Source organism: Budorcas taxicolor, chromosome 5 (genome assembly GCF_023091745.1).
Source record: "Budorcas taxicolor isolate Tak-1 chromosome 5, Takin1.1, whole genome shotgun sequence".
Taxonomy (NCBI): domain Eukaryota; kingdom Metazoa; phylum Chordata; class Mammalia; order Artiodactyla; family Bovidae; genus Budorcas; species Budorcas taxicolor.
The window spans coordinates 144,104,161-144,116,263 of record NC_068914.1 but is presented as its reverse complement, the minus strand read 5'-3'; the positions used below and the strand labels follow the sequence as shown (position 1 = coordinate 144,116,263).

The 12,103-nt window shown below is 37.0% G+C and overlaps 1 protein-coding gene across 1 annotated transcript in view; it reads right to left on the bottom strand.

The window, feature by feature from the left end:
* Positions 1–1,094: 1,094 nt before the first annotated feature.
* Positions 1,095–12,103, bottom strand: part of LOC128048839 (ovostatin homolog 2-like) — a 52,086-nt gene continuing 41,077 nt past the window's right edge. Inside the window, 12 exon segments of the mRNA XM_052641282.1 lie at positions 1,095–1,147; positions 2,074–2,176; positions 2,761–2,829; positions 3,192–3,282; positions 5,184–5,308; positions 5,920–6,129; positions 7,810–7,832; positions 7,835–8,020; positions 9,122–9,287; positions 10,348–10,422; positions 11,110–11,266; positions 11,880–11,961. Coding sequence (XP_052497242.1) covers positions 1,095–1,147; positions 2,074–2,176; positions 2,761–2,829; positions 3,192–3,282; positions 5,184–5,308; positions 5,920–6,129; positions 7,810–7,832; positions 7,835–8,020; positions 9,122–9,287; positions 10,348–10,422; positions 11,110–11,266; positions 11,880–11,961 — 1,340 coding nt within the window.

The following is a 12,103-nucleotide window of genomic DNA, read 5'->3' as shown; positions in this document are numbered from 1 at the left end:
TTAACTCATTGCTTCAACTATAGTGTTAGGTAAAGGGTAGACAACAAGTATTGCTTTTCAGGAGTAAGTGATAAGCTCAGACCAATAAAATAATTTTTAGAGAAATAAACTGTCCTTGGATTACCCTCTCGATCATGTGAGTGAATTCAATAAATCCATCAGCTAATTTGTGACTAAGTATACTTCCCCCTCCACACATGCTTTGTTATTTTATTGGAAAGAGTGTTTTATGTCTCCTGTGTTTCTTTTTACATCATTAAGCTCACGTGAAATCCTCTTAAAGGTGATCTCCTCTTCTGCCTCTCCGGGAATCTGGGCTCTCGCTTTCTCTGGATGCTGGAAGATTTCATATTCAGTACTCTGAATTCTGTCTAAAAACTTGAATTCAGAATTGACAACAGTAAAGCAAAATTGTTAGCATTGGTATCAAACAAAACCTTGAGTTTTCTAGGATGAAAATTATGAATCATGTAATGAAAAAAAGAAAATCAGAGACTTGGATGCAAAAATCACAGCATTTAATGAAACAAACTCTGGTAAGGACTCATAGCAGAGTGAACTCTATTCAGAATGTGAGGTGGTTCATAGATTTCTGCCAGGTTTGAGACAGGAGAATGAGTTCATTCAAAGTAAATTGTTTTCTACCTGGGATTTAAAAACAGTTCAAACAATAAATAAATGTGTGTATGTACATATAAATACATACATAGAGGTGGATAAACAAACACATATTTATAGACATTCACAAATACACATTAGCGTACACATGATGTGTATAAAATATGTACATACATATTAATAACATATCAATTCATAAAACAAACGAGAGTTTTAAAAAATGAAACATTTATGCAAAGCACAAAGTTTCAAATTCTTTAAAGTTATTTTAAAGACATTAATAAAAATCTTAATGCTGTCCTATTAGAGTACTTACCTAATGTACATAATTGTACAGACCGTGTGAAGCACCAGAGACTTCTCTTTGCTTCATCTATTGTTTTATCTTCTTAGATTTTCATTTTCTCATCAGATGTGTTTTTAATAACTCAAGATGATTATGATTTCCCTACCTTTTTTGTGTATTTTGTTTTGTCTCACTGAGACACAGAAACACTGTTGATATTGTAAGAAGCAAGGGCATATTCATCTGGAAAATAAAAAGAAAGTTCATCCTTATTACATCTCCAACTTTCTATAACCAGGTGATATCAGACAACATAATTACACTAGGTAATTACTAACCCTTCTAGTAATTCTGCAAGAAAGTCAATTCCTTCTATTTTCTAAATCCAGGAACATCATATCAGAGCTTAAGGCACTTGACAAAGTACATTCAATTAGTAAATGACAGAGTCAGAATTCAAAGACTGCTTTACAAGGGTTTCCCTGTGATCCAGTGGTTAAGAATCTACCTTCAAATGCAGAGGATGCAAGATTGATCCCTGGTGAGGGAACCAGGATCCCACATGCTGTAGGGTTACTGAGTCTACGTCCTGCCAAGAAGACCCAACACAGCCAAAAAGACAAAAGAACGACAAAAAACTCCACCAAAAATCCCCGAAGACTTGCTGACAAACTTCTCATGACATTCAACAAGAAATTAATAGCACTAACCTTCCAGGGAACTTTTTAAAAAATCCTCTGAACAGCATCTTGGTAACTGCTTTGAAACCTAATCTATCAAGATTTGCCTGTAACGCTTCAGAATATTTCTCACTCTTCCTCTCAAATTAAAGTCCATAGATGTAGCATGGAATGGTTAGTCTCAGCCATTAACAACAAAACAACAGCAACAAGACCTGGAAGCTTAGCTGGTTTGTATTTCAAATTAAAGGCAGTGCCTTCTCATTATATCAAAAGGATTCTAGGTGTTGAAAAATTCTGGCAAATAGAAAAAGGCCAAGTCAGAAGTTTATATATATATAATGGAGTAAAAAAAAACACACACACAATATGTAAAGTAAACCCAGATATTGAAGACCAAGGATGATTTTCAAAAGTTAAGTAGTTCAGGGAATCCTAGATACAGATATAACTTCCAGTAGTTTTAAAGCATGGTTGTTGCCCACCTACCTTTTTCATAATAATTGTAGACCATGACTGGGGATGGCTGAATGTTTGCTACATGGTTGATTTGCTCAACAGAGAGGGTGAAACTCTTTGCTGTACCTGAAACCTATAAAGATACAGATTATAAATACACCAGAGCAGGCCTGCAAAAAATAAAACCACAGAGCAAATTATTTCCAGAAGTTTATGATAAATCCAGGGTGTAATGATCTTACATAATGGCAAAATAGTGAGTTAAGTAATATTAAATTGTGTAAAATGTTGTTTCACCGATTATATTGAGGTACAAGAAAGTTGAAAATATTAGAAAAATGTAGGCATTTGTATGGATGTTAATGATACATACATAGAAAGGATGAGTCTGAAACTCATGCCTGTCTCTGCTGGAGTTCAAGTCAAATTATAAAAGAATTATACATCTTTGACCAGACTATGTTAGATGCTGTGGGGAATAAAAGAACAGGGAAATGATGCTTCTAAACTTGAGAATCATCCAGTTAGCCAAGGTATATACGAAATAGCACAGTATTTAAGAGGGAAAAGACAATTAGTGTGGAAGACCACTGATCACCTTTAACATCTTACATAGTTTTGACAAGCCCTATCATGTATATTTATGAGAAATTGAAGCATCCAGTTACCCTCAAAAGAAAAAGAAAGCCGTGGAGAAAAAAATTATTGTCAACTTACATTTTCCAGATAGAAAAGAACATGGTCATTCTTGAATTCACTCTTCATTACTTGGCCACTGTTTTCAAGCTTTAAGGAAATTGGCAGGGAGGGATAAATATGAAAGAGCATCATTCCAGACTTCAGTGTTTCATGCTTTTTTCTCTAATCAGTATCAGGAAGTTGTTTTATGGAAAATTTCCTTGTGCATGATGTTTTCATAAACACAAGTCAGAACTAAATTTAAAAAATAGGTTACGAACTATTGGAAATAATGACTTCTAACTGCTATAAATCAAGAATCCATTCCACCACTGTTTAGCAAAAATATGAGTGTGAACTGTGAATGTTTGTTTAAGTGAAGAATTACACAGCTTGGCTTTGCTAACCAACTGTTTCATCAACACATTACTGCTTTTTGGAGGCTGAAAGACTGGGCTTCTCTTACTTACCTCTTCAATGGATGACATGACTGGAGTAAATCCTGATAGCATTTTTACATCAACAAGGACCATGTTGGAGTTATTGTGATTTCCTGTATATCTGAAATTTAAAAACAAAACACTAACTTAGACATCATTTTAGAAGAGTGACTTAACCTTATGGCAAGGATATGAGTATATTGATGCCAATTGGCTCTAAGCCTGGAGGAGAGGCAAAAGCTGGAGAAAAAACATCTGAAGATAGTCATTCTCACATATCTGGAAACAAGCACAATTAGAGTGATCGTGGCTGAGATGATTCAAAGCAACATAAATTGAAGTAAAGAATGAATGGACCTAATCTCCCCAAATCCTGCTTTTAAGCTTACTTGAGGCTTTAAAGTCAGAACTTATAGACAAAACTTTTAAATTTATATTACACATATGGTGGCTCAGTGGGTAAAATATGCCTATAATGCTGGAGAAACAAGGGACACAGATTCCATCCTTGGGTCAGGAAGATCACCTAGAGAAGGGCATGGCAACCCACTCCAGTATTCTTGCCTGAAGAATCCCGAGGATGGAGGAGCCTCATGGACTGCAGTCCACAAGGGTGCAAAGAGTTGGACATGACTGAAGCGACTGCACACAGCACACATACTTATGTCAGCCTTAGATTCTGTGCAACACTTAGAATAGGCTCATATCTCAAAAGCAGGATGTTGGCAAAATCATACAACAGACATGCCCCCAAGAGATCTTCTAAGTTATACCCACAACTTTGGATAAAATTGTTGGGACATCAAGTTGAGAGGTGTGTATTATATTATTAGCATTAGTGTTCAACAGATTTTCATTTTGAAATCCTGAGAAAAATCCCCGAAACTAATTTTATTCAATGTTTCTCCACACATTAACCAAGAATAAAACTCTTTGGTACCTATAAATTATATTTTAATTCAAGAGAATTACTTTGCTTTTATACACTGAAAAATATCTAAAATTTTGCTTTGTGTACAGTTACATTAATGATTAAATAAATGTTAGCAGGTTTTCTCTTTTTGGCCCACTCATGCTTGTCTTTAGAAAGAAAATTGTATCTCTGTTGTGCAAAACTGACACACAAAAAGGTAGAAGCACTGCTGAAGGATTAATGAGGCAGAAGCTTTCAAACTGCATACAGTGCAGATTATATTTGCATAACTCTAACTTTGATTTAGTTGAAAATGTACTAAATTGTGATGTGGGCACAGAGAGTACCATCAACATGTGATTATTGACATTAATAATATATAAATATCTCTAATACAATTTAAAGATTACTTTCCATTTATAGTTATTACAAAATATTGGCTATAATCCCCAGGGCTGAACATCCTAGGGTCTATCTTACACCCTCCATGGTTTGTACCTCCCATTCCCCCATCCTTAGATTCCCCCTCCTCCTTCTCCCCACTGGTAATCACTAGTTTGTTCTTTATTTCTGTAAGTCCACCTCTTTTTTGTTAAATTCACTAGTTTGTTGCATTTTTTAGATTTCATATGTAAGTGATATCATACAGTATTTGTCCTTCTCTGTCTGACTTATTTCACTTAGCATGTGCTTTGTGCTTAGTCTCCCAGACATGCCCACCAGGCTCCTTTGTACATGCGGATTCTCTAGGCAAGGATACTGGAGTGGGTTGCCATGCCCTCCTCCAGGGGATCTTCCCAACCCAGGGACTGAACACAGGTCTCCCACATTGCAGGTGGATTCTTTACTGTCTGAGCCAGCAAGGAAGCCCTTCATTTAGTATAAGGCCCTCCAAGTCCATTTATGGGCTTCTTTATCCATTCATGAGCTGATGTACACTTAGGTTGCTTCCATGTCTTGGTGATTGTAAATAATGCTACTATGAACATTGGAGTCATGTGTCTTTTCAAATGAGTGCTTTTGATATTTTGTTAGTGTTTAAAATAATTCTTTTCTGATGCACCACTTTCTCTCTAACCTGAAAGTTGACATCAAAATGGGACACTTACCTGAGGGTTACTGTCAGGTCAAAATTACTCTGGAATACATCAGAAGAGTTTTTCTTTACTATTTGTAAGGAAAGGGAAAATCCAGATTCCTTCTTAGGTAGTAGCACATTATACCTCACGGTAGCCTAGAAAGGATAGCAAAGTGTAAAAAAAAAAAAAAAAAAATCCATCCATCTATCACTTGAAGCACTTATTGTTTTTTCTTATTTCCATTATTGCTGTTGTTGTTTAGTCACTAAGTTGTGTCTGACTCTTTGCAACCCCATTATAGCTCACTGAGCTCCTCTGTCCATGGGATTTCCTAGGCAAGAATACTGGAGTTAATTGCCATTTCCTTCTCCAGGGGATCTTCCTGAGCCAGGGATTGAACCACTGCCTATCCTGCATTAGCAGGTGGATTCTTTACCACTGAGCCACCAGGGAAGCCCTCATTTCCATTATTAATGCACTTTATTTTATAACTTCATTATCAGGGAATAAGGCTAAATATAATCATTTGATTGTCAGAAGACACAAGAATCTTTGACATTCCTCAAGAAACTTCTCAGTCATCCAGTTATCTTTAAGAGTAGGTAACCTTTTACAAAATAACTTTAGTTTTCGAGTGGAAAATATCAATGAAGGAAAATGTAATCATGAAAACATGCAAGAGTAAAATAGCACTTTGTACATAACTGTAAAGATAGTCTGTGTTTTTTACTGGAAAACACTCATATTCCTCACAGAATTCCATTACCTGGATAAATGCACAACCTTGTCCTTCCACATCTGCTGTATATTGTCCACTTGCTTTTGTTAGTTCTGAACGTTGAACCAATAAGTGATTATCACCATTAACCTGGAAAATCTCGTTGAATTCTTCACTGCTTAAGCTGACAGTGACTTGATCATCAGAGAAGATTAAATTCATGTAGCGGGTTATGGCAAGAAGGCAGACGGGCGTATCCTGCACAGAACAGTACAAGCAGCATTCCAAACTCTGTTATGATGCAATATCAGTCATCATGTGGCCATGACCTTTAAATCAACCCATAGAAATATTTCTGACATGTCAACAGAATACCAAGAAGCAGTATTCTAAACAACAAGGAAAACATTTTCTTGTGCTAATTGTTGTCGCTTTCTTCAACAGATCTTAATTAGATCTAAAAGTCTTCTAAATAATTTTATAATATTCATGTGAAATATTGCTCAATCTTTTCTAAAAATTAAGGTGTTATGTAATTTGGTTGCCATAGATAATGTTTATGCTCAACTGTCTTCAAAGATGGGAAGTCAGAATCCAGAAAGAATGTTGGGAGATTCACTAACATATGGTTTTACTTAGAAACTAAGACTGAAAAAAAGAAAGGAAGGAAGGAAATGATTTTCCTCGTGGGAATAAAACTTGTATTTCTTTGCATTAAATTTTTTGCCTATTACGGAAGGATATAAGTCATTGTTTTTGATACCCATTCCTTTGGCTATTCATTCATTTGCTTTTTCCAATGTATAGACCACAGAAGTAGGGAGAAATATTACTTCTTGGCTGACATGAAGTAACGGTTTGACCAAAGTGTTCTTATTTTCAGGGCTCTTGTATTTATAACAACCATCCTTTCTAGACTTTCATTCTATTTTTACTGTGTAAATGGAGATATAAATCAGGCATACATTCCCTGAGAGGGGATTTTATTTTATTCATTTATACATAGAAAATTCCTAGTAGAGTTCCTAGTATACAAGAACTGCCCAATAAATGCTTGTTGACTAAATATTGGGTCACCTTTAGTGATGTCGATGGACCTAGAGACTATCATACACAGTGAAGTAAGCCAGAAAAAAACCCCCAAGTATTGTATATTAATGCATACATGTGGTATCTAGAAAAATGGTACAGATCAACCTATGTGCAGGGCAGGAATAGACACACAGATGTGGAGAATGGATGTGTGGACATGGGGTGGAGGAAGAAAGGGTGGAATGAATTGGGAGATTTGGATTGGCATGTATACACTACCATGTGTAAAATAGATAGCGAGGGTGAGATGGCTGGATGGCATCACTGACTCTATGGATGTGAGTCTGGGTGAACTCGGGGAGTTGGTGATGGACAGGGAGGCCTGGCGTGCTGCGATTCATGGGGTCGCAAAGAGTCGGACACGACTGAGCGACTGAACTGAACTGAACTGAACTGAGCACAGGGAGTTTACTCAAACTCATGTTCATTGAGTCAGTGATGCCATCCAGCCATCTGTGATTCATGGGGTTGCAAGGAGGCGGACACGACTAAGTGAATGAACTGAACTGAACTGAACTGGGCACAGGGAGATCAGCTTGGTGCTCTGTGATGACTTAAAGGGGTGGACTGGGGTGGGGGTAGGCGGGAGGTCCAAGAGGGAGGGGCTATATGTATACATATAGCTGATTTGCTTCATCACACAGCAGAAACCAATCCATTGTAAAGCAACTAAACCCCAATAAAGATGATTTATAGTAGCAAATATTCCTTGTCTCAGAAGGTATTTCCTACCTTTGGTATTTTTATTATATATATATCTATATAATATATTATCTATATTACTATAGAGTGGCAACTTTTACATTGAACATATTGTGGTTATGTTAGTAGATCCACGCCAATCACCTGAGGGGAGGAGAAGCCTCCGGAGAATTCATCTGTTGGGCAAGCCACTGAACAATCTTACTAGCGTAGGTCAGGTCAGGGTTTTTCTGGGAAATGATAGCCAACAGCACATAGCAAGTCTTCTCCATCTCAGCAGAAGGTGCCCGAGGAATAAAGAGTGGAGATGCCTCTGTCTCAAGCTTCTTCGCTTTTCCCCAATATATCACGTTATCTGAGAAGAAAAGAAGAATTTTCACACAGTCCCTATGTAAAGAAAGATGCGAATGCCATCCTTGACCTCTGTTATGGGTTCATTGTGCCCCTCAAAATTCATATGTTCAAGGCCCTACTACCTAGAACCTCAGAATGGAACTGTATTTGGATATAGGGCTTTTAAAGGGGTGAATAAGTTAAAATGAAGCCATTTAGATGGGTCTTAGTACTTAGCAACTAAACAACAACAACAACAAATGTATCCTTATCAGAAGAGATAATTTGGACTCATGGAGGGAGCACCAGGAATGCATGTACATGGGAAAAGACATGTGAAGATGGTTAGAGAAGATGGCCATCTACAAACTAGGCAGAATGGCCTCAGAAGACATCATACCCGCTGATACTTTGATCTTGGAATTCTAGCTCTAGAACCATGAGAAAATAAATTTTTGTCATTTAAACCACCCAGTACAGTGTATTTTATTGGGCTGGTCAAAAAGTTCATTCAGGTTTTTATGGAAAAACTCAAACGAACTTTTTGGCCAACCCAATATTATGGCAGCCCTAGAGAACTAAGGCAACTTCAGAGAGCAACTTCCTAAGGTCAACGTTTTTGACCTTAAGTTCAAGGCCAAAGTTTCACAAGCAGTTTCTATTATCTGTAGCCACTCCACTTGATTTTCTTTACTTCACTCACTTGAGAAGAAATGAGCAGAAAAGAAAAAGAGGAAGCTAGAAAATATATAATGTTTTGTTTTTTTAAAAAGTCACTCAGAAATTTCATAAGATAAATAGAAGCATTCTAGAAAAGAGAGGGTTCCTATGTGATTGCTCAGTTTCATCAGTTTATTCTTAGGGTCATCTCTATTACGAAAGAAGTGAAGTGAAGTGAAGTGAAAGTTGCTCAGTTGTGTCTGACTGTTTGCGATGCCATAGACTATAGCCCATGAGGTTCCTCTGTCCATGGGATTCTCCAGGCAAGAAAACTGGAGTGGGTTGCCATTTCCTCCTCCAGGGGATCTTCCCCACCCACGGGTCAAACCCTGGTCTCCTGCATTTCAGGCAGATTATTTGCCTGAAAGCCCCTCCATTAGCAAAAATGAATAATAATACTTACTTAATTTTGTAGCAGATTGATCCAGGGTCCGGAGTAAGGATTCCACTTTCTCCTCTTTTCCAGCTAATGCAAAAGCATAAGCTAGAATTGCAAGGTTGTAGCCATTTCTGACACCATTTTCCAAGGCCTCTTCTAAGCAAACGAGCCCATTTCGTAGAGTGGGAAACTAGTCAAGAAGAACAATTCATTTTAAGATGATGCTTGAATACTTACTTGTAAGCTTGACTGTTTAAACTAATCATTTTTTATAATGTATATAATATACCCTTGAAGTATATTTTACATGCAAACCTGTTCATTTCTATACATGTGAAATATATTTTATAAATATCATTAAAATTCATTTTTAATGGATTATCAGTATTTGAAAAAATTTAAGTAGTATGAAAATGGCAATCTCTGTCTGACTGGTTGTATTTTAGTTAATGATGTAAATGTTTTCTATGTGTCAAAGTATACATATTTATTTTTAGACCTAAGGTATTTTACACTAATGCCCAAAATAGGAGCTCGTATTTCTAAAGATGGTTTTTGAGGTACACCAATGACCCTGAAAATTCCTAGGATCTTATTTCAAGAATAGATTTCGCAATTGGATAATCTGAATTTTGGATTGAGAGGCAGCCAAGATGAGCCACACTTAAGCTGAAAATGTTTGCATACTGAGTTGTTTAGACAAACAGAATATCAGGTTGTAGTTATACTTGGAATAAGAGTTCTTAATCTGAAATTAATAGCTGAATTTCAGGAGATATATGGATACCGAAATGGTATGAAACACTTGTATAAGTGTGCATACATATATCTTCTCCAGGGAAAAACTCAATAATGTTCATCAAAGTTTCTATGAATCAAAAAGGTCATGCTAGAGGTAAAGAACTTGTCTGCCAATGCAGGAGACCTAAGAGATGTGAGTTTGATCCCTGGGTCTGGAAAATCCCCTGGAGGAGGAAATAGCAACCCACTCCAATATTTTGCCTGGAAAATCCCATGGACAGAAGAGCATGGCAGGCTACAGTCTATAGGGTCTCAAAGAGTTGGACATGACTGAAGCAACTTAGCATGCATGAATAAAAAAATTTGGGGAGAGTTAATTTAAAGAGTGGTAGTGAATTAATTATTCTCTTGATGTTTCACCCAGTCCAGGAATTTTAAATCACTCTGAATCGATAGTCAAATTCATGTGCATTCAGCTGACTGATACTAAAAGACAGTGGGACCCATACAGTGAAATTGAGTCCAGCTTCAAGGAATGCAGCAACGATATAGGCAGTGAGTACAATGTCCTCTTCATCTCCAACCTAAACACAAAGGAACCATAAGTCATATAGGACAGCAGAGCACAAAAGGACAGCTATCCTTCTGAAGGGAAACTAGATACGAAAGAGACAGTGGGACAAATATCATTAAAATTTTTTTTTTTTTTGGCCACGGTGCAGCATATGGAGATACCGAGTGATATATCTAAATATGGACTGGAAAAGGGAAAGAATAGATCTATCAAGGACAGACTTCATTCCATTTGCATTTTGACCTGAGGCAAGTGAGGTCCTCGTGCTTGTGCTTTGATTTATGGAGGTATTGGATCAGTGCTTCATTGAAACAATGTAAATTAGGGGATCCGCTTCCTGAACTGGCTTACCATCCATAAATAGAAATGAATAATGTTTGGCTTCAAATTTATAAACTGTTTCCTCTCTAGGTTCTTTTTCAGTCCCCTCTCACCTAGTCTCAGTTTATCTACTCAAGGAGACCGGTTCTAAGAAAGGACTGAAAACAGTAAGGCAAATAATAGATTCAAGAGGAATTCAGCGTAGGCTGAGGATAACATGCTGGCAGCAGTAATAATGGCTTTGATTTACATACCACAAGCCTATCAAGGCAGCAGAAGGAGTAATATTCATAAGAAGTGTACTCATGTTCTCAGGAGCTGGATAAGGCAGGTAATGCAAAGGAGAAAGGAAAGCTTACTTGTGTGAATCACTCACCTCCCAGGCATTGCTGAAAAGCTTGCCATCACTTTTAAAGCAGCCATCTATTTTCTGTTTGCTTGCAAGCCAGATCAAGGTCTCCCTTTGAACCAGTTCATCAATGAAGACATATTTCTTCATTCCCGCAAATGTCTTAAAAGTAAGAGCACTGAGCCTGTAAAGCCAATCGTCAGTTAGACAGAAGTTAGATAAGAAAGAAATGATGTCAGCTTCCCATCAGGTCCGTCATCACTGATTGCTTTGGGTCATGGGTGGATCTAATCTGGCTGAGAGCGACTGTAACAAGTCTTGATTGACAGCAGTTCTTTCCTTTGGGTCAGTAAATATGTGAAAGTAAGATCATGTAATTTCCAGCACGTTTACACACAAATTTCTATAGAATCCATCAGATTGTTCATGCATGAAAAAAGAATGGAATGTGTGTAATTAGGTGCTTTGAAGCCTTTTAGTTTTACACTCCTCAATCTACATGTGGCTCAGAGAGACAGACTAAGATGTGCCATTTACCACAAACTGTGGAAGTATTGGTGGGGGTGTCATTAAATGACCAGACATCTAAGCAATCTATTATGAGACTTTTAGTACATTGTTGGTTTAAAGTTGGAATAATCAAATATTTTAGTTTTATCTGATTCACCTCTCGGAACTCACTTTGAAACACAAAAGTGTTGCTTTCAAATCCCCACCAAACACAATTCCCCTCAGCCCCTCACAAGTCCTTCTCAGATCATTCTTGTATTATTTAAAATAAAATTTTCATCTCTTACCGTATGCTTCCTTCCTGATTCCTCTGCCAAAACACACTATAGGAACCATCCAAGTTTTTGAAAGACAACTGCTTCTGATAACCTAAAATACAACATGGTAGGAAATTATTCTTTAAGAAAGGTAAAAAAAAAAAAAGATAATGGTGTAGTAATAGCCCCGTGTTTTGGTATTAGACATAAATGACTAGATGATCATTTCAATTTTAATTTCTGAAACTCAGGTT